Source organism: Tiliqua scincoides, chromosome 6 (genome assembly GCF_035046505.1).
Source record: "Tiliqua scincoides isolate rTilSci1 chromosome 6, rTilSci1.hap2, whole genome shotgun sequence".
Taxonomy (NCBI): Eukaryota; Metazoa; Chordata; class Lepidosauria; order Squamata; family Scincidae; genus Tiliqua; species Tiliqua scincoides.
The window spans coordinates 735927-757740 of NC_089826.1; the positions used below are offsets into that span (position 1 = coordinate 735927).

The 21814-nt window shown below is 53.7% G+C and overlaps 1 protein-coding gene across 1 annotated transcript in view; it reads left to right on the forward strand.

Annotated features, from left to right (window-relative positions):
- The window catches only part of SFXN5 (sideroflexin 5), an 80188-nt gene extending 72007 nt beyond the window's left edge, over positions 1–8181 (forward strand). Inside the window, exon 14 of the mRNA XM_066632530.1 lies at positions 8043–8181. Coding sequence (XP_066488627.1) covers positions 8043–8120 — 78 coding nt within the window. The 3' untranslated portion in view covers positions 8121–8181. The remainder of the gene's footprint in view (positions 1–8042) is intronic.
- The last annotated feature ends 13633 nt before the right edge of the window (positions 8182–21814 follow it).

Here is a 21814-nt window from a genome sequence, read left to right on the forward strand (position 1 = left end):
CTTGCCAAAGAGCTCCTGCCAAAGCCCTTCCAGGGGTCCTTGATAGTGAAATGAGGGCACTTCCTTGTTCCAAGCACAAAATGCTGGCGGAGGTGGACACCATCTTGTACATGCAACCCGAGTCGTGTTTACTCAGAAGGAGGGCCTGTTTTGCTCAGTGGGCCTTACTCCCTAACAAACGCGTTTAGGATTGCAAGCTTTATTTTGCTTCAAGCACTCCTCTCCGTTCACAGCATAGTCCCTGGAGCAACAGACTAAGGGCAGCAGTGACCTGTCCCGCTGTTGGCCAGCTGCTGTGGGGAGCAGAATGCTGGGTCAGAGGGACCCACCTGGCCCTCCTCTGGCAGCCAGGCTCTGCTTCTGTTCCTGTGGCAGCAGCATGACCCTTCCTGCTCTTGCCAGCTGTGGCAGCCCACTGCAGTGCTCTCCACCCTCAAGGCTGTGGCAGGGAGAAGGCCGGGGGATCTGTTCCCAACTGCTGGAATAGAGTTCTCCTTGGGTGAAACAGGGCTTTGCTCCCGAGTTGCAGGTGTGCATGAGCAGCACAGGAGCCCCCTCTTGCCCCTGTGGCAGTTGACCCTGGCTGCGTGTGAGCCCCAGGAAAGCTCGGGCCTGTAATCCACACAGCACTTTCCGAGTGCACAAAGATGTCACGTGCAGTGATGATACTGTTTTGTCCTGTGATTGAGCTGGAGAGGCTGAGGCTTGCCTGAGACAGAGACTTCACACAGAGGAGAGGCTCAAACCCAGGAACTCTTGACTGGCAGCCTGGTCCCATTTGGATGCTACGCTGATGTCTGTCCTGTCCTAGAATGCTCTCTGATCAGCATCTTATATCCTCTGACTCTGCAAACACTTCGCCCTGCGTCATTTTCCTTTCGTTACTGCTCCTCGGCGAACCTGGACTGTAGATGCTCTTGGCCATAAAAAGATCACCCTGCAAACTGGGTACCTTCTGAAGTGAAGCCCTCATGGTCAGCAGGGGGAGAGCAGCTGTCAGTCATCTCCAGCATGGCACCTTCTTTCCTCTTCTTCTCTGCAACATAAGAACAGCCCTGGTGGATCAGGTCGTAGGCCCATTTAGTGCAGCAGAGAATAGAGCTCCAGGTGCTCAGGGCTGTCCTCATACAAGCAGGTGAATGCTCCTTCAGGAGGCTCAGCAGGCACCAAGTCAACAGGAAATGAATGTCTGCTAGGGGGAAGGCCCAGCTTTCTAGAGGATGGAAGCCCTGGGGGAGCCCTTTTCCCAGAAGGTTCTTCAACCCAGGCGTCTCTCCCCTCCTCCTCTGGAGGAGGGCTACTTCACCAGGCAGCTGCCCTGGTGAATGGGGAAGAAGTGCTGGCTGAGAGAGGCTTATGGGAGCACGGCCTGGTCCAGGATGGTTTGGAGCTCACTGGGGCAGGAGGTCAGGGCTGAGCCTTAGTCTGTGCCCAGGAGACGGCCAGGAGCTAGATGGAGGAGAGGCCAAGCTAGGAGGTCTGCCCAGGCCAGGTCCCAGAGAGGAGACTGGGATGGGCATCCGTGCAGGGGGGCCCAGAGCCCAAGCCCTCTTGCTCCAGAGATGCACCGGACTCTGCTGAGCGACTCTCCACAGCTGTACTCGGAGCCGTGAGTCTTGGGTGAAGTGTTCATTGGATGCCTTCCAGCTGTGGCCCTTCTCACCCTTCAAGAGCTGAAAGTTCCCTGCATCTTAGTTAGTCTCCCTGCAGGAACAAGAGAACGGACTCTGAGCTCTTTGAGTGCTTCCATTTGTGACTGAGTACCTTGACTGAAAGTGCACAGTGTTCGTTTGTTTGTCCTTTTTGGTTCTCTGCAGAACTTCTCTTAACCATTCAAAGGTTACTGGCAAATGCAGTTTTTCAAGGTGCTGTGTGAAGGCCCATTGGTACTTCTGGTCTGCATAGAGTTGGTGTAACCACAGAAAACTGAATGGACACTAAGCCAGCAAGTGGAAACATTTGTTTGTGATGGTCTGCTCTTAAGGCCAGATAATAGCTTCAGGCTGAGTAAGCACTTGGCCCACAGTAGGGTGGATCCTGGAACTGGTGCACAGCTGCTTGCCACCCATTCCTTGCTCACCACTGGCTCAGTGGCACCCAAATGTGCATTACACTGAACCAATTTGGTAACTTAACACCTGAGGCAACATGAAGGAAAGCTCCAGAGGAACTACCCTGCCCTGCCCTGCCCGGTCCCTCTTGAGCCCTGCCCGGAGCCTGTGGCCTTGACTTGCTCTGCTGGATTGCCAAGAGGAAGAATAGCTGTGGAATAGCAGGCTGGCCTCCTGCCTTCTGACTTGGCCCTGCCTCTTCAGCTGTGCTTGGCAGATGTCTCTCTCGCTTTCTCTCCCAGAGTCAGCTATGGTGAAGGTGAAGCCTCAGGCTTACCTGCACAGAGAGAAACCAAGGCAGGAACTGCTTGTGGGCTGCCATCCACATGAGGGTCTTGGGATAAGGAAGGATCCAGGGTTGTGGGCTTGTGCAGCCTGAGCTTGAGTGCTGTGATGTGCTTGAGCGCGTTGTAAAGCTCCTGCAGTAGGCCCTGCACTGCTTCAGTCCTCGATGTTCCCCACCTGAGTCCCTTAGGACCCAGGGATGGGAGAAACTCCTCTCCGCCTGAGAAGTCCTGTTGGGAAGGTGCCTTTGCCACCCATCGGAGGAGAAGTCCTGGGTCGAATGGACCAGAGAATGACTCCCTGGAAGGCAGGTTCGTGAATTCCTGTGCTGTACTTAGGACTCTGTCTGTGCTGCTGGCTGCGTAGGCCCAGGTCTCTCCTGTGAGTGGGTATCCAGAGCAGGGATCCAGCTGTGACACTGCTCTGTCTTCTGCTCCAAGGCCCCCAGAAACATCCCAGAGACATCCTTCCCTCCAAGGCGGAGACCCTGCCCGGCTAGAGCCACCTGCGTGCCCCAGCAAACCAGCAGAAGAGGGGGCTTGCCTTCCAGCTGCCGGCAGCACAGATCCCAGTGCCAGAGCAGCAAGACACCCCCCCCCCCCGCTACCTCTGAGAGCTTCGCTTCCCCATTTCAATGTTCTGCTTTGTGCTTCAGTAAGAAAAGAAATGGTGAAGTTGCTAATAATGGCACTAAAAGAAATATGCTGCATCTGTTATGGATAGCAGTACAAAATTAGCTGCTCACACCTCTGACACCCAAGATGGCGCCACTTAAAATACCCGTTGGCTTCCTTTACATAACTTGCTGATTATATTTAAAAGAAAGACAATTTTGCCATTTCTCCTCTTTCTGGTGTGCATCATTTTCTTTTTATGTTTATATATTTCTCCTTCATTAGTGCAGACTGAAGGGTGATTAGATCCCTTCAAACATTTTACAGAGGTTAAACGTTGATTAAGATTTAATTATTACTGTAAATAGCTTGGAATGGCATATGGTGCAAAAACCTGACATATGTGCATTTGAATAAATGAAGTGCTATTTCCCAGGATGCACCGGGAACTGTTTAACAGCTTTGCTGAAGGGTTATGTTGCACCTCATGGCAAGACTGCTTTGATGTTATATTTTGTTGGGTTTCTGCAGCTGAAAGCTAAGAACAGTTTTTCCCGTTTTTAAAAACATTGAATATTTTAAATACCTAAATTGTTTTGCACAAATTTTTGCTAATTTGTCTAACTAGGTTAAACATTTTCAAAAGCATTTAGTTTTACTTGCTGGATCCCAGCATTGTTGTCTCCGCACTGGAGTAAATAGATAAAATGTCTGATTTATAATGATAAAATAAGTACAAAGCACAGGTGGGATGAAAGTGCAGCTGGTTGACTGCGACTGAGGTGCGGCTGAACAGGGCAGTGAGCTTCCTTCAGGTAACAGAGGAGTGTGGCAGGTTTAGATCCCCCAGAGCACTTCACAAAAGCAAGTGAAGAAAGAATTCAGGCGAAAGAGAGAGAGAGAGAGAGAGAGAGAGAGAGAGAGAGTGCCCTGCAGTGTCTTAACTCTGGCTGTGGAGGCAGCATCATCTCCCTTTCCAGGACCATCATCCAGGAGACCGCAACCTGAGGCATTGTTTTCCAGAGTGTTTCTTTCATGCTCAGGGAGAGCCTGGCTGATGGATGCAGCACGTGGATGTCAGAGAAGGAAGCGAGGATTTCTGTGTGCATTATTTGCGGGCAGTGCTGGAATTGCCAAATGAGCCAATGCCATTTTTGGATCACATTAGCAGCAGCAGCAGCCTGTCCCAGCCTGTCCATCTGTCCCTAGCCTCGGATATGATGTCTCGGAGGTGCTTCGTAGGACCCTGCTTGGAGGGCTCTGTGTCGGGGTTGGGACCTGCTTCTTCAAGAAGGATTTTGAGTCAGGGTGCCTGATGTGAGGATGGGCTGAGGGGACTGGGTGCGCTTTGCTGAGGAGAAAGGAGAGTATAGGCAGGGGCGGGGGAAGTGGGAAAGGCACACACGATGGCCCAAAGATGCAGTCCGCGCACGCTTTTCTGAGGAGCAGGTGAAATATCACACAAGTCGCCAGCGACCATCTGAGTTCTTCAGGCTGAATGCTGAGCAAAGCCAAAGGGGGGAGACTAATCTGGGTCCAGTGGAAGAGCCCCCAGATCAGCTGTTGGTAAGAGTCTGGAACTGGAGGGCAGGAGGTCATCAGGCTGCAGACGCATGTGCACTGAGGGCTGCTGGGGCAAAGGAGCAAAAGTAGCTTTCGCCCTCCCCCTGTCATTTGGTTCTATAATATAATATCATAGAATCATAGAGTTGGAAGGGGTCTCATAGGTCATCTAGTCCAACCCTCTGCCTTGGGCATGAAATCCTCTTAGAGCATCTCCAACAGGTGCTTGTTGAGCCTGTGCTTAAATATCTCCTGTGAGGGAGAGGCCACCACCTCTCTAGGCAATCTGTTCCACTGCCAAACCGCCCTGACTGTCAGGAATTTTTTCCTGATGTCTAATCAGAATCTCTTCTCTTGCAATTTGTACCCTTTGGTTCTAGTTCTGCTTTTGGAGACCATTGAGAATAAATAACTCCCTTCCTCCATATGACAGCCCTTTAAGTATTTCAAGAGAGCTATCATATCCCCTTTGAGCCTTCTCTTCTCCAGGCTGAACATGCCAAGTTCTCTCAACCTTTCCTCGTAGGGCTTGTCTTCCAGCCCCCTGATCATCCTTGTCACTCTCCTCTGATCCTCCTTCAGTTTGGCTGCATCTTAAAATGGGGTACCCAGAATTGGACACAATACTCCAGGTGAGGTCTAACCAGTGCAGAGTAAAGCGGAACCACAACTTCTCATGACTTGGAAGCTACAGTTCTGTTCATGCAGGCTAAAATTGCATTCGCCTTTTTTGCAGCTGCATTGCACTGCCGATTCATGTATATAATATAATATGGATTTTTTTTCTTTTTAAAAATACTGTACAAATGTTAGTAGTTCGTGGAAACCCAGAAAGGCTGTTGAACAGGCAGGGTGGTGTGCAGGGAAAAACCGGGAATGGATTTGGGGAGTCCTGCTGGGAACGCCAGAGGAAGGAATGGATTTGATGGCCAAGAAGGTCCCCAAGAGGCATCTGGTGGAAGGCTGGGTAGGCCCTGGCCCAGCAGGTCTCTGTTTCTGTTCATGTGCTTACTCAGTGTTTGTGAGGGACTGTGGTGCCACCAGAGTCTGCATGCAGTGGAGTTCTGCAAAAGACCACTGTTCAGCCGTGTGGCAGTGGTGCAGTCTGGAAAAACAAAAGGGATTCAGATGAGTGTCTGGCCAGCAGTGGCTGTGGTTGGGGTCCCTGGCATGCCCTGAGAGAGAGCGACTCTCCCTTTGCACCGCCACACATGATGCTGGTTCAGCAAGGCCTGCTCTTCGATATGCTTCCTCATTGCCTCTTCAGTTATGCTTCCCGCCAGTATAACTGGAACAGATGTTGAACTGACCAGGCTGTTCACAGCTGAGAGTTGCAGGGGCTGCCTTTGGGTTCTCTGGCACAGTCACCAGTTTAAGGACGTTAGTTTTGCTCGGTTCCCTTCGGAGTGCTTGTGCAGAGCTTCAGGCATCTTGTCTGCAAGGGGAGAGAAAGGCCTGCATTTCTGTGAGAAGGTCGTGTCCGAGTTCCTTGAGGCCTCCCTGGTGAGTGTTGTCTGGTCCTGGGGAGTCTGAGGGTTTAATTCTTCCACCCACCCGGGACACTGTCTCTTGTCACCTCTGTTTGGTTCAGCTGTTCAGGCGCTGCCTCTGAGAAGTCCGGACTCTGGTGTCTGTCCTGCGTTTTCGGTGGTGAAGGCAGATTCAGAGAATTCGGTGGGCTGACATTCCCTGGCAGGTTCTTTTTCACGCTCCTCCTTGTTTCTGATAAGTTTCCTCTTTTGAAGTCAGTTGTGTTTGTATTGAACTTGTCCACTATTTTGCACTCATGTATATGTTGAATGGGGTAGCAGCTTGGTTGTGCTTCCCTGTAGGTTCCTGCCACTGCCTCAGGTCCAGCACCTCCACACAACTAAGAATATGGCAGCCACTTACGATGTTCCTCGTGACATTGCGTGGATTCTTCAGTTGTTGAAGTGTGGGACTTCCACGCTCCGTTTAAAAGGACAGGGCAAATGAAGGAGCACCTTTGCTTGTGCAGTCCCTGTAACTCAAACCGGAAGTCCTGCATTTCTCTGTTTGCAGACACCCGTATGAAGGGTCTGGTGAGGAGGGGGTGAGCTGCTTTCTGCTCGCTATTACATAAGAACATAAGAACAGCCCCACTGGATCAGGCCATAGGCCCATCTAGTCCAGCTTCCTGTATCTCACAGCGGCCCACCAAATGCCCCAGGGAGCACACCAGATAACAAGAGACCTCATCCTGGTGCCCTCCCCTACATCTGGCATTCTGACTTAACCCATTCCTAAAATCAGGAGGTTGCGCATACACATCATGGCTTGTACCCCATAATGGATTTTTCCTCCAGAAACTCGTCCAATCCCCTTTTAAAGGCGTCTAGGCTAGACGCCAGCACCACATCCTGTGGCAAGGAGTTCTATTATCAGGCAGGAAGTGGATCAGTGCAAGTTGCATCCCCAGCGGGCCAGAGGGAGGTGGCAGAAGCTGCAGACTTGGGATGTAGGGCACCCTGAATCTGCCTTGCCCTCATAGTCTGCTGCCTGCGATCAGATGAACGACCCCTAATCTTGACCACATGGGTTTCAGTCTAGGGTCTCCTGCTTCCTGATTGGTCCCAAAATCATCTAGGATAGCTGGAAAAGTGGTCTCTTTGTCATGACCGGAGCATGAATGTGTGCAGCCTGGGTGATAATTGAACTCCCCCATTATTCCCCCCTTTTCCCTTGCATGCCTCCCTGATTACTTCCTCCAGGTCAAGATCTGTCTCAGCCTCCATAATAAGAGCATGTCCCCAGAGCTAAAGCTTTGGGGGGGGCGGCTGCGGAAGAGTCCAGTGTTTTCTAGCTTGTGGGATGTTATCCCATTTTGGACATGCAGAGTTACACCGCTGTCAGTATGCCCCTCCCCCGTTTTCCTCCAGGGCTTGTATCGTGGGATAACTGCACCCCACTGATTCTCCCCACTCCACCAGGTTTCTGTTATGACTCTTTCTGTCTGTCCTGGTTGAGAAGTTAGAATGAGCTGCCATCTTCTGTCTGGACAGGGAGTTTATCTGGAGCCCACCAGACCCCTCTGGGAATCCCACAAACCACTGGCACTCAGGCATGCTCCCCCCCTCCGAGCTTCGGTTGCTGCTAGCCTGTCTCCTCCTCCTCCCTGTGTTTGTTCGATCCCCATTAAAGTCATCTGCACCAGTAGCTGCTGGTTGAGAAAAGGGGAGGAAAGTCGCCATTGGTCATTCTTTCTGGAAACTCTGCATCTCCCACCCCAAATTCCTCTGTCCGCACCTGTCAGTTATGGTCAGGTCCTGATATAATGCAAAGCTAATGGGGTTTGGCCTACTCAGCCCTCTGGCAATGCTGCCACTTTCTTTGCTGCCACAAGAGGGGCACATAATGGCTCACGTGGCACTGATTTGGGGGAGCTCTCCCCTCTGACGGTGGTGCCAGCCCAGCTGACTTTGCCTCCTGTCTTTCTTCTCTTTCCCAGATTGAGACGTCACGCCTGGAGCCTGAAATTGTCCGGGCCACCTCCTGCCAGACGGTCATCTATAACAAAGGCTTGTGAACAGGAGTGGAGCTGCTTGGCTCCAAAGAAGGCAAGAAGGGAGCCGGCGCCGCACTGAGGCAGGGGAAGTGTGCCTGGAGCACATCTCACCTTCCCACTGTCAAGGGCCGGGAGTAGATTAACACTTTCCAAAACCCGGCAACTCACACGGGTAGAAAAGATTAATACTTAAATTAACGAGGGTAACAGTAGAAGCGAGGAGTGGGCGGCAGGGAAGGGGAGAGAGGCCAGAGCCCAGCGCGGGTGGCCAGGTCTCAGGCCCCCTGGAGCAGCCTGTCCTGGCGCCTCCCCTGCTCCTCCTGCCTCTGTCTCTGGTGCAGACTGGCTTGCTGCAGGACACTCTCCTCCGGAGCCGGCCCTGGAACTCCTCCCCAGCCCTGTCTGGGGCTGCACTGCAGTCAGCTCTTGGGCCACAAACTAGAACAGGGGTGTCAAACATCAGGCCTGGGGCTGGATGCGGCCCCAGGAAGCTTTTTATGTGGCCCTCAGGCTTTCAGCTGCTGAGCAGTGCTGAGGTGTTCCTGCTGAAGGGGAAGCCCACGCGAAAATTGGGCTCTCCCATACCTTGAAATACGATCAAGGTTCGTATATTTTCTCTTCCGTCATTTGCAGCTAATGAGTTCCTAAGTGAGAAAAAGTGTTTATTTCTGTCATGACCTGTTTAATGACATCACTTCCGGCCCTCAGCAGGCATCATGAATGCTATGTGGCCCTCTGTATGAAATGAGTTTAACACCCCTGAACTAGAAGCAGTAGGTGGAGAGGCGTTTTCTGAGCCGGGTGGTGTGGGTGTTACGTCAACCTGGCACCAGTTGCCACGTGCAGGTTTCTGCCGGGTCTGTGACACTTACTCTGATTCTCAGGAAATGGCATGGAGGTGGTTTTGGCCCCCCTTGTGACCCAGTCCCATGCACGGCCTGAGAGCTGCCCTGACATTCCTGACCCTCCCCAGCGGCTGTGTCCACAAGCTTGCTGCACTATAATTGTCCTTGTCACTTCATTGCCTGCTCCTGTGCCACTGCTGGAATTGGATTGCCTCGCCTCTCTTACCACTCTGAGCCAGGTGGAGACACTGAGCCTTCCAGACCTTCTGGAGAGCTCTGCACCTGCACTGAACTCACCAAAATGTGTTCCTTGAGTCTCCTGCAGGGCCATTGCACAGGGCCTTATGCATACCAGAGTGCAGTACGACCCTGCTTCTCAGTGGGTGGCCCGTGGGCTAGCTCTGGCACCCAGAACCACTGTTCTCCTCCTGCCCCACTTTGCCCTCATCCCTTTCTTTGCTGCTTCAGTATCAGATGCCCTGTTTTCTCACCATAGGCAGAATAGCACGCAGGATTGCGATGGCCTAGAGAGGAGTGTTTGTGGCCACCTCCGTCATGAGCAGTGGCAAACCATGACCACAAGCATGGACTCTCAGTGGATGGGCGAGCCCCCTCCGTATTTGAGGTGCGGGCATAGAGAAGGGAGACAGGCGTCTAACCCAAGGCCAAGTTTGTGTAGACATGGGGAATGCAACTCTTGCCTGGAATAATCCCACTGGCTTCACTAATCTTAGTATGGTGTGACTGCAAACTGGTTTCTACTAATGATTGCTAACTGGTTTCTGCTGGTGCACCCCAAGGCAGGACTTTAGCAAGGACATCCACAGGGTGGTAAATCTGAGGCATTTGTCATAATCAGGAGCACCTCCTGGTGCAAGCCAAGGGCCCTGGTCGTAGAATCTGCTCTCCCAGGGCACACTCCGTGCTGCAGGAAGAGAAAGAGGGAGGCATCCAGAAAAGACAGCAGGAGCAACAGGAAACTGTGCTCCAGCAAAGGCCTCAGGGTCCTCTCTGGGTCTGCTCATGCCAAGATGTCAGATGCTGCCAGATGCATTTGGCCCTCATCGAGGGAATGAGCAGCTAGATTTCTCCAAAGTGACCAGCAAGTGGTTGTTTTTTTTTGGGGGGGGGGGGTCAACTTCAGGTTGTTCAAATGGGGAGCGGTTTTTGTCCAAAAGGAGGCCCTGGAAACAAAGCCACTTCTGCAAGAGCCGCCTCACTTCCCCCCATATGACTGTTGTCAATCACAAAGCATTTCTGAAATGGAGAGGGAGGAAACCGTCCCCCAGGCCATGTCTTGGGAAGCGCTCCTGCCTGCGGCTCCCAGGCTGCATCCTCTGCCATTATCTATTAAAGCGCTGCAGGCTCGGGGCAGAGGGTGGTCTGTGGCTCAGATTTGGGGCTGACAATGGGTGGGGCTGGGAGAGGAATGCTTCCGCTCAGCTCCTCACTCGCTCCAGGAGGTCTCCTCCCTGCCCACTCCCTGGCGCTGGGCCACTGTCAAGACAGGGAGAGCTGGAGTGGGCTGGATTATTTTCCCCCCACCAAGCCCACCCCACTGCCCTTCTGACAGTCCTTCAGGAGGAAGGTGTTTCACACACCTGCGCACACAAGACCTGCACAGATGTCTGTTTGGCTGAGCGTTCAGAGACTGGGAGCAGCCTCCACTCCCCTCTCCATGCATTCAGTGAACACCTGACTGAAGATAGGAAAGGCGCTGAGGAACTCTGTGAGCAGACATTGTCTTAGGGCAGCTGAACATTGTGGAGCTTTGTGGGAGAAGAGGATTAGAGGATTTTCCTGCTAAAGGCAGGGAATGGCCCTGGATTCTGGATGGCCTTGAAGGAGCCTCCAAATTATAGGATAGTATGAAATGCTTGCCCACAACTCAAAGGGCAGCCTTGCCCCGTGTGTTCAAAGGAGCTTCTCTTGAAGGTGAAGGAGTGACTGAGCTGCCTCAGTGACGAGTGACTTCTCCGCGAGTCTTGCTCCTGCCCTGAATCCATGGCTTGGCTGTGGGAAAGGCATCCCATCTTGGAGCCAGTCTTCCACCTGCAGCCAAGGGGTGATCATGCCAACTGATCTACCGGGTCACAAATGCTCCATCACTGTTCCCACAGCCCAGCCAGAGGAAAGGTCCTTGTGCCAGCTGACTTCTCTTAAGTGGACCCGTCTGCTTTGGGGTCACCTTCCCCCGTTCCCCAGCCAAATCCCTGAAGGTCTCTCGGAGCGCAGCCGATGGCCGGACTGCCAACAGAGCCTTTGCAAATGCCTGCAACATGCTTGCCTGATGGCTAATTAATTTTGCCATCTCCATTGTGCACAAAAGGAGCCTTGAGTCTGCAGGAGCCGTGGTGGTGGCGCACTCGTCTGCCGTTTCCCATAATTGGGAGAGCGGGGGAGGGGGAGATGCCCACAGCACGCTGGGTGCTCACCTCAGCAGCTAATAATAATGAGATGATCATCTCTTGTAGCTTTTAATTAGGAACTGAGCAGTTAATTGATTTCTTGGGTGTGTTAATTAAGAAGTAATGAGGATTGTGTTGCAGCAAAAGAGGCAGCAAAGGACTGGGTTTCCCCGGCTTCACCATGGAGGTGGGGGGATCTGTGAGGGTCGCAGTGTCAGGAGAACCTCCAGGATCTGTGCCATTGCTTTCCGTTCTGCTCTGGTGGGAAGAGGGACTGTCCTCCCCCCTGAAGCCTCTTTGCCCACCCTGGAGCAGGAGGGGCTGCTTGCAATGGGTGCTTGGCCATCCCAGCTCCGCCAAGGGCTTAAGAACTTGGTCCTTCTGCCACCCCCTAGAAGAGAATGAGACGCAGGCCTAAAAGCCGGCACGCGTGGCCTCCAGCACCTGTGTGCCAGACTGCCCAGTCCTGTGATCTGACTGTGCTGCTGGATCGACTGTTTCGCATGCGACTGGGCCTCTGCTGGAAGCAGTAAGCATGGCCTGCCTGGAGCCCCAGTGCCAGGACATCAGTGGTGGGGAGGGGAGCAGGCAGGAGGGGTGGATCCTGCAGCAATGGCACCTGCAGGATCTTGTCCACTGCTTTAAACCTCCCTGCCCCTTTTGTCTCCCAAATAGTTGACTTACATCTGAGGAGACCCCCTGGCAATTGAGCCTCCCACTAGCAGATAAGTGCAGAATGTTTCTGCTTGCCTCCCGCAGGTGGTCCAGTTCCCAACCCCACCATAGGATGCAGTGTGTGCCTTTGGGGCATGGCTGCTGGGCCAGGTGTTGTCCTCCCTGGAGTCCTGTCCTGCCCCATCACTGGCTGCCCTTTACAGACACATGGCAAGCTGGGGGAGCCTGCAAATTGGGGGAAATCTCCGGCCTTAGTAGATGGGGTTCTTGTTCAAAGACTGACAGGAAGCATCCCTCCTGGGGGGGGGGAAGAGTCCTGCTCCTGAACATCTTAGGTCAAGCCTCAGGGCTGGCCAATCCCCAGAGCCCAGCCGGTGACCCAAGAGGAAGATCTATAAAGTGCTCAGCGTGGCTGGACTTGCAACACGTTGTGTCACCTTCCAGCCCCCCCCCCAGTGCAGTGTACACACACACACACACACACAAACAAGGAACCTGGCTTGCCCCTGCTGCACTGTGAAGGGCTTTAGTGATGGTGGCAGAGGCCTCGGGGTCTTTCTGAGCTGAGTGTTTGGGGCACAAATGGGGGAGGTGCCCGGCTTATGTTCTGTCACTTGGGCTGAGGGTTGTTGGAGGAGCTGCACAGAGAGGCCAGGTACCTGCAGCAGCTCTCCTCTCCAGCCCCTTGTGATGGGACCGCAGTGCACCTGTTCTGTTTCGTTTTCTAGTTCAAGGGAAATGCATGAAATGGGGAGCCAAAAGGCCACCTGGGAGTACCTGAAATCCCTCTGCACCCAAGAGCACCACTGCTGATCTCAGGGCTGTGCGGGGGCGGGGGGGCATGTATGCAAAATAAGTGCAGGCAGAGGGAAGCCTGTCGATTCCTTTGCTTCCTGCCCGTCCAGTCCTTTCTCGGAGAGCTTGCAATACAGGTGTTGATCTCTGTGGCAGCTGCATGAGCAGGGAGCATTGAGTTGGGAAGACACTGGGAAGGTTGGGCAGACACTTTGCCTCCCTCTGTGTGAGCTCTGCCTCATTCTGCACCGACCTCGACTCCAGGGCCTTGCCTGAGGGGCACAGCATCTTCCAGCACCCCCATCCTGGCCGCGGTGTCCCCTGGCGTGTTTGGGGACAGGGCTGGCGGGTCCTTCTAGTGACTTAGGGTTGGGGAGGCAGCTGTTGTGGCAGGACAGGCTGACCTGCCTCACGCTTTGACTGGCTCTGGCTAGGAGACTCCAGGGGGTTTGGGCCAGCCAGGCTTGGTGTTCCTGGCAAGGGGCCAAGAGCATCAGCAGCACCTTCCAGGGCTTGAGCCTCCCTGGATCTCGGCCCCAGCTTCCTGCTGCAACGACCGCTGCCCGTCCGCGCCCAGACCCTCAAACCTGACTGCACCTTATTGCTGCACTGATGGGCACACTGACTCCCCGGAGTCCAGGGCAGTGGCAGGAAGCAGGCCCCACCTCCAGAGGGTCACTCGTCTTCCAGTGTTTCCGGTGCCCTCACCTGATGGCTGCATTTACCTCTGTCAGTGTCAGTTGCCTAGAAGATGCGCACAGGATCGTTTTACCTTCCTCGGTATGTTTCTTGATCACAACACTGGATGTAACATGTCTAATTGTCTGGAATTAAACACTGACACTCCTAAACCAGGCTCCGTTTGTGTGCGTGGCAACCATTTCCCTGTGTCTTTACTGGACCTGCAGAGGCTGGCACACCGAAGACTGGGTTTGGCCTTTGTGTTCAGGAGGGCCTGGTTGCTGGCCAGACCATGTGGGGTCCACCTCACAACAGTGGCCAGCCAGTGCCCTGGGAGGGCTGCAACCTGACCACAAAGCTCTGCTCTCCCCTGTGGCTTCTGCTGGGATTGTGCTCTCAGAGGATGTTGCTTCTGAAGCAGGAGATTCCCTGGGCCCTCTTGATGCCTGTCCGCAGTTCCACCTCTCCTCTGCCAGCCCTCCAGGCAGCCCAACTCTCACTGCTGGAACTTCTCTGATGTGAGAGTGTTGGGGGGGGGGGGGTTTCACTATGTGAGATGCTATGTGTAGCCTTTTCCGGCTACAGCCTGGCAGGAAGGAGCAGAGAACGGTGGCTCACCAAGACTGGTTGCTTGAGTTGTCGTAGTTCACAAGCATGCCCCCTGCTGCCCATGCCCTTGTCCCGGCTACCAGTGCCCCCCCCCCCATCCACAGAGCAGCAGGCTGCCTACCGAGCCTGACATTGCACAGCGAAGGGCCACTGGAGAAAAAGGCAGGAGCTGAGTGTGCTTGCTGATGTTCCTGCCTTTGGAGAAGCTTCACAGCTCTTCTGGTCACCCTCCCAACTACTTCCCTGCAGCAAGTTTATGCAGGAGCCTTGCAGGGGTTGGAAGGCCCAGGTCTGCAGTGCCATCTGGCTGCCTCTGTCTGAAGGCGTCCTTACGATGCGCTTAGGGGCCTCCTCTGGCACAGAGACAGATTCAGGCACCAAACTACCTCTTGGCACTTCTGAATTACTTTTGGCTCCATGGCTTATGCCCAGAGCCACCTACAGCCTGGATGCTGTCACGGGTCGCTCACCCTCTCACACAGAGCTCGCCCCACCATGCAGGCAGTGGCAGGAAAGGGGTGATACAGGGGGTCAGGCAGATGTGTGTGAACTGGGGGGGGCACGTCATGGCAACAGGCCTGTGACTGCCTTTTTCTGAGCGGAATGCTCAGCCAGACCAGGCCGTCCACCTAGCCCAGCCTGTGCAGGTCCCCCCTGCTTGCAGCCACAGGCACAGGCCTTCCTCTGCCTGAGATTTCCAGTCTGCCTGACCCCCCACCCCGCACTCAAGTAGCCACCGCTTGAGCCACTCAGAGAGGATGAACTGCAGGGAAGGGGAGGCCCTTCAGGAGTTGCCACCCCCTCGCCCTTGCTGCCCCTGCCAGGAGCACCGCTGGCAGGCTGCAGCAGGGGCAGCTTCAAGCCAAGCTCCCCACCGGGCCCTGCACCCAAGGCTTCTTGCCTCCTTCTCCCCGGTGATTGTTGAGGCTTCCACATTAATCCTCAAGCGCCTCTTAGCTGGCCCAGCTGCTGACCCTGCGAAACAGTAACTCTGCCCCCAAAAGGCTGCCTCTGAAAGGGATTTTTCCCACCCACAGCAATTTAATAAAGGTAATTATTACCCAGACTTGCGGGGGAGGGGGAGTGTACTCTTCCTTGGCAGAACTGTGGGGGTGAGTTACACAAGAGAGGGACTCCACAGCCCCACCAGCAAGGATGGACCCATCGCCAGCGGAGCGTACGAAGCCCGTGCTGCTGCTAGAGAGACGGTGTGCAGGGGGCTCCTCCATCGCGAGCAGCCTTGGAGTCGGGGATATTGGATGAGGGGGACGAAGGGAGACGGCTCTTCACAGCAGCACAAAATCACTCCGTGGACTTGGCTGCCACAGCGGCGGTGGAAGCCCCCGGACAGGACAAGGGGATTGAACAGCTTAGCAGAAGGCAGGCCTGTCTGGCCACTAGTCGGGCTGCCAGCTCTGGGCCTGCTTCCTAAGGCAAGATGCAGCGGGGCAGCATGGGAAACTCAGTGCTGGGCTAGCCAGGCCCCTCCCTGGCCTGATGGCTCAGGGTCTTCCTCAGTCATTCAGTCATTCACAAGGTGTATATCCCACCTTTCCCATGCAGAAGCAAAGGTGGTGTCTTAGGGTCACAGGCCTGTTGCAGTGGCCCCAAGGCCCTCACGCCCAGCAGCACATGCTCGTTCCAGCAGAACCTGTGCAAAGCTCAAACACAGAGCATGCGAGCGGCTGGGGCTTTTTCTGTCGTTCATCCCACCCAGGGCCTGGCTTGCAGATAGTAGTCAGGCCCGAAGCCGGCGGGGGGACGACGACTGTTTTTTCAAGGGGCGCAATGATGTCAGGTACCTATACTGGTGGGCAAAATGAAAGGATAAGTCTGGAGAAACATCAAACACCCGAAACTCCCCCAAATTTCAGGAAGAGAAAATAATGTGGGGTTTTTTTGGTGAAAGATGCATTCATTAGCTGTACAGTAATGTAACAATAATTGGCATAGAATAAATGCATCTCTGCATGCCATGGAAAATGTATTGCCTGCATAGAAATAACATGCAACAGATCCTTTCATTTACACACCAGTGCAAGTCACAGACCTGCAGCCCTGCAAAAGTAAAACATATCATTGGGATGCAGGTAGCATTCGCTTGTATTGAAAGTGCTTATTTAACACCTATATAGCACCTTTCTAGCGCCTATCTAGCGCCTATCTAACACCTACATAACACCTATTTAATGCCTATATAACACCTATTTAGTGCCTAGCACCTGACACCTATAAGCGCCTATATAACGCCTAACACCTATTTAACACCTATCTAGTGCCTATCTAGCACCTACTTAATGCCTATATAGCACCTATATGATGCCTATCTAGCACCTGCCTATGTAGTGCCTATCTAGCGCCTGTCTAGCACCTATCACCTATATAATGCCCATATAGTGCCTATCTAGCACCTATATAACACTTGTCGATGACACATTGCTGATGAATTGATACACATTAAAATAAAATTTATTTACTTTACATAAAAGCAAGAGGAAAGACATGCTAGTCAAATAATGTCATTGGAACACTAGTTCTTTTTTGCAATATTCATTACTTTTAAAAAGCAAGGTAGCTGGGTAGACCTGGGCTCCCACTTGAGCTTATCGCCTCTGTGGCCATTTGCTGGGTGGGTAGACCTGGGCTCCTGATTAAGCTTATAGCCTCTATGGCTGTTTGATGGGTGGGTAGACCTGGGCTCCCTTTCCAGCCAATCTCCTTGACACCCACCCAGTGGGTGTTCCCCTGACACCTGATTTTGCTCTCCATCCTGGCGGGCGCCCTTCCCTGCTGGCAGGATAGTTGGGGGGGGTATGCACCCATGGCTTCCCCCGGATCCGCCCCTGCTTAGAACCTTTCCCACACTCAAGTTCTTGGTTCTCTTTCGCTCAAATGCTTTCCATGTTTTCTGCTACCAGAAAAGGGGTCTCCCCAGCCCCCAAGCAGCAGCCATTAATTTTAAAAGTATATCTGAAAGGAAAGAACCTGCCCCATGATTTATCCAAACAGTTCTCCCTGCCCCCCCCCCACAGCAGTACCATTGTAGTAATTAGCATGTTCCACAGTAGAAGAAATAGCCCCCTCCCTTCCCCCGGCCAGTACAAGGAGAAATCTCTCCAGCCTTCTTGTAGCTGCTCTTGACCAGCCCTGCTCTCCAGGTGCTCTGGATGGGGGCAGGGTGACCAGAGGTCCCAACTTCCAAGGAGCCCCCCCCCCCGGACCCTGTTCTACTCCCTCTACACACATGCACTCTCTCTCTCCTCCCCAATCCCTGCCAGAAGCACTGAGCTGCCTTCCTTCCTGTGCACAAAAAATGTTGCAAAAAGGGCTTCAAATCACTCCCAACTGATGCCAGATTAGCTAAAGAGGACAGGTTTGGAAAACATGCTGGGGGGGCAAACTGCTGGTTCGGGGGGGCCAAAGCCCCCCCTGGCCACCCCCCAGCTACAGCCCTGTTAGTAGTCCATCTCTAAACAGAAGACTTTGATGGTGGCCAGCCACCAATCAGCCTGACCGCTCTCGGACTGATGGTCAGAATTCTGATCTCAAGCCATGAAGTCAGTTATAGCAAGACCCATTGCCTAAGGGTGCTCTTGGGGGTGGGGGTGGGGACAGTGATTGTCTTCTGACCCTGGCTTCCCCCACACAGCCTGTGCTTTAGGGACCAGCACTGCCCTTCCAGCCTGGTGAGATCTTGGCCTGCCTCCATGGCCCCTCATCCTTCATGGAGCTGGTGTGTGTGTGTGTGTGAGTGTGTGTGTGCAGGGTGCAAAGTGTCGCCAGGCGTGCTGAACAGGGAAGAACAGCTGGGTGCGGCGGGGGGGGGGTGAGGCCAGTGGGGGTCACACAAGGAGGAATGGCCAGTGGGAGTTGAACACATCCTAGACCAGAGACATTCCCAGAGCTCAACTGCAGTGCCTGGCTAGAAGCATGGGGGAAGAGTTTGCAATGGGGAGGGGTAGCCCTGTGGGTCAGGCACCCTGGCTCTGGCCAGCCAGGTGGGGGGACCAGCAGGGCGTAAAGGCTGGGAAGAGCCTATGCAACCCTTGAGCTTATGGACCTTGGCTCCCCCTCTTCACACCACCACCAACAAGGGGGTCCTTTGCTCTTGGGGACGTCTGTCTTAGGAGTGGCCCTACTAAGTCATCTGCTGTTGGCATTTGGGAAAACCTCCTGTACCCACCCATAAACTCCTCTCCCCCCCCCCCCCACAATTCACTGGTGGGACCCTTCCCAGACACCTGGTCCCTCAGGAAGCTTCACTTGCTCAGAGTGATGTGGCACTTTTGGCATCCAGCCCTGAACTCCCGGGCCCTTTGGTGACCTGAGGAAGGTCAGTTTCTGCTGCTAAAAGCCTCTGTTAACATGGTTGAGATTCCCAGGCACAGAGAGACACCCTTTTATCCGTCATTCTGGGGCACTTACCAGTGAAACGGGAGTTACGTGTGTTTTGAGATGGCCGCGTCCTGGACATTCAATCCCCGGTGCAGGTGTGAAGCCCACCCCAACTGTCCCCCCCTTGCATACCTGCCATACCTGAGGAGTGCCAGATGTTCCTCCAGCCAGTGGGCCTCTCTCTCAGTGGGTGTCTGGTGCATGGAAGTGCTGTCCCCTATGGGCAGAGGGGAAGGAGCCTCTGCCCCTTTGTAGGGATGGGGGCCGGCTGTGCCAAAAGGTAGTGCACTGCCCTATGATGTCCCAGATGGCACTGCCATACCTGGCAATGGTGCCCCAAGCCCTGCCGGCCCCCAGGCCACACAGCAGGAGAGCCCCTCTCAGGCAAGGTGTGTCTGCCTCCAGCTGCCGGCTCCTGCCCCTCTCCACTGCTTGCTTTGGAAAGGGGGCAGAGCAACTGAAGGAGGGCGAGTGGAGGGCTGGATTGCCTGGCCCACCACTTCCTCTGCTGCTCTGTGCCCCTCTCCCTTTTCCAGCCCAGGGAGTGGGAGAGCAGAGGGGGGCAAGGTGGGGGCAACACTAGCGCACCCCTCAGGGGCCAGGCAGTCTTTGTGACCTGCTTGTGAGCTTCCTCTGCCCACTTGCAAGAGTCACCCTGAGGTGCAGCTATGACAGAGCTCTTCCTTCTTTCCCCAACACAGCATTGCCAGACAAATCAAATAAAGCAACAGCACCACCTGCTGACCGTGAGCAGGATTAGCACACAGTGCATTTCAGTGCATCTCTGGGCTGTTCAATTAAGGCTCCTGCACTCTGAGTAAGGCCAAGGCCCTGCTGAGTGACGTGTTGTGTGTTCTAGAGGAGCATCATCAGAATGAGCCTTGATGAGGGCTGCCCAAGTACTGCACTGACTGAAAACAACACAAGCTCAAGCAATGGGGAAGGCCGGATTCCACTTCCCACTCCTGCAGAGTGAGTAAGGCAAAGTCCCCAGCCTAAAGACAAGGCCCACCTCACAATCCCACAGGCCAGATCTGGACATGTCAAAGACGTAAATCCAGAACACACGAGGCCCCTTTTACCTCCCACAGGACGCATTCAGAGCCATCGCATGCAAATATCCGACACGGTGGTTTCAGGGCTGTCCAGGACTGCTGGCGAGCTCAAGACCCCCCCAATTCTGATCACCTTGATGCAGGTGGGTTGAGCCTGGTCCTCAGCAGGCCAGCTGGCAACAGAAGCTGTGCTAGGACTGTGCTACCTAGGTCCACCCAGCCCTTGTTGCCAGGCAATGGGGAGGGTGCATCCTGGTCACCTCACCCAGGAAGGAGCACATGCTGCATGCAATGCTTGTTCCGAGGGTTTGAAAAGCCCTGGCCAGGATTAGGCAGGGGGTTCCGGCTGAGGGCCCTCCTGCTTGCCAGGTGAGCCAGTAGGTCTCAGAGGACTCAGGTTAGCTTCAACGCCCCCTCTGCTGAGGCCCAAAGGCCCATTACAAAGGCCAGGTAGCTGAGCCTTCCTTTCTATCTGCTCCCAACTGCCACACCATGGGCCAGAAGGGACACCCAGAGCACCAGCAGCCCACAAGTATAGTATTGTATAGTATTGGCAACCTTCAGTCTCGAAAGACTCTGGTATCGCGCTCTGAAAGGTGGTTCTGGCACAACGTCTAGTGTGGCTGAAAAGGCCAATCCGGGAGTGACAATTCCTTCCACACGGGGAGCAAGTGCAGTCTGTCCCTGGTCTGTCTCCCTGGCTATGGGCCTTCCTTCTTTGCCTCAGACTGTTGGCCAAGTGTCTCTTCAAACTGGGAAAGGCCATGCTGCACAGCCTGCCTCCAAGCGGGCCGCTCAGAGGCCAGGGTTTCCCACTTGTTGAGGTCCATCCCTAAGGCCTTCAGATCCCTCTTGCAGATGTCCTTGTATCGCAGCTGTGGTCTACCTGTAGGGTGATTTCCTTGCATGAGTTCTCCATAGAGGAGATCCTTTGGGATCTGGCCATCATCCATTCTCACGACATGACCGAGCAGCTCATGGATCGTTTTAGCAAGGCCTGCCAAGATTTTGGACTGACGATCAGCCTAAAGAAAACACAGGTCATGGTTCAGGATGTGGACTCACCTCCCTGCATTACAATCTCTGTGCATGAACTGGAGGTTGTCCATGACTTTGTGTACCTTGGCTCAACGATCTCCGACACTCTTTCTCTCGATACCGAGCTAAACAAGCGCATCGGTAAAGCAGCTACCACGTTTTTCAGACTCGCAAAGAGAGTCTGGTCCAACAAGAAGCTGATGGAACATCCCAAGATCCAGGTCTACAGAGCTTGCGTCCTGAGTACACTTCTGTACTGCAGCCCACAAGTACTCCAATGGCAAAGTGCCTGGAAGCCACCTTCTCCTGGCAAGGCTGTCAGCACAGTCAACGGGCAGGCTTCTTGGCCTCTCCACATCAAATTGCGCATTGTAGCAGCACCAAGAACACCTCAGAACAGCACACAGAATCAGCACTGATTCAAAACAGGCAGGAGGTCTGGCTCAGTTGGTAGAGCTGCCGCCTTGTATGCCTGAAGATTTGAGGCTGCCAGTTCGAAACAACCGGAAGTACCCGAGAACTGACGACACGCTGATAGAGGAGTTGCCGTCAAGTGGAGAGTGGGAGGCGAAGGGCCAGAGAGAGGCCAGACTGGGAAGGAATCCAGCTGGAAGGAGGGGCTCTGTGGAAGACGAGAACTATTCAACCTACGGGGGGTTTAGAACTGCCTGCCTGTGTAAACCGCCTTGGATTGAAGTCTGAAGAGAAATCTGACGACCAACAAAGGTGGTATATAAATACCTGTACAAATATAAATAAATAAATAAATAAATAAATAAATAAATAAATAAATAAATAAAAGCAGGGAACTGATGTTGCAAACCTTTTAGTGGTTGCCTAGTCAGGGTCCCTAAGAGTGTCCAGATATCTTTTTTGTGGATGCAGCCCCATTGCGGAGGCAACAGGGCCAAAGTGCAGGTTTGCTGAGTTTGCGAGCAAAACTGAGTGGTGGCACACGTCACAGGGCTCCAGTGGGCCCTTGCAAACTGCGCCTGGGAAAGAGACAGAGAACGGGGGTCTCTCTGGGCCCTGCTGAGGCTGATGCCTTTTGTTGCTGACGCTTGGAGAGCCTGTTTTGTGATGCTTTATGATTGCTGTATTTTAAATTGTTTTAATGTAACCTGCTTTGTTTCTTTAGGAAAAGCAGTCTAAAAATATACCAAATAAATAAATAAATAAATCCAGTTGCCTTAGCAACAGGAGCACAGTCCCAC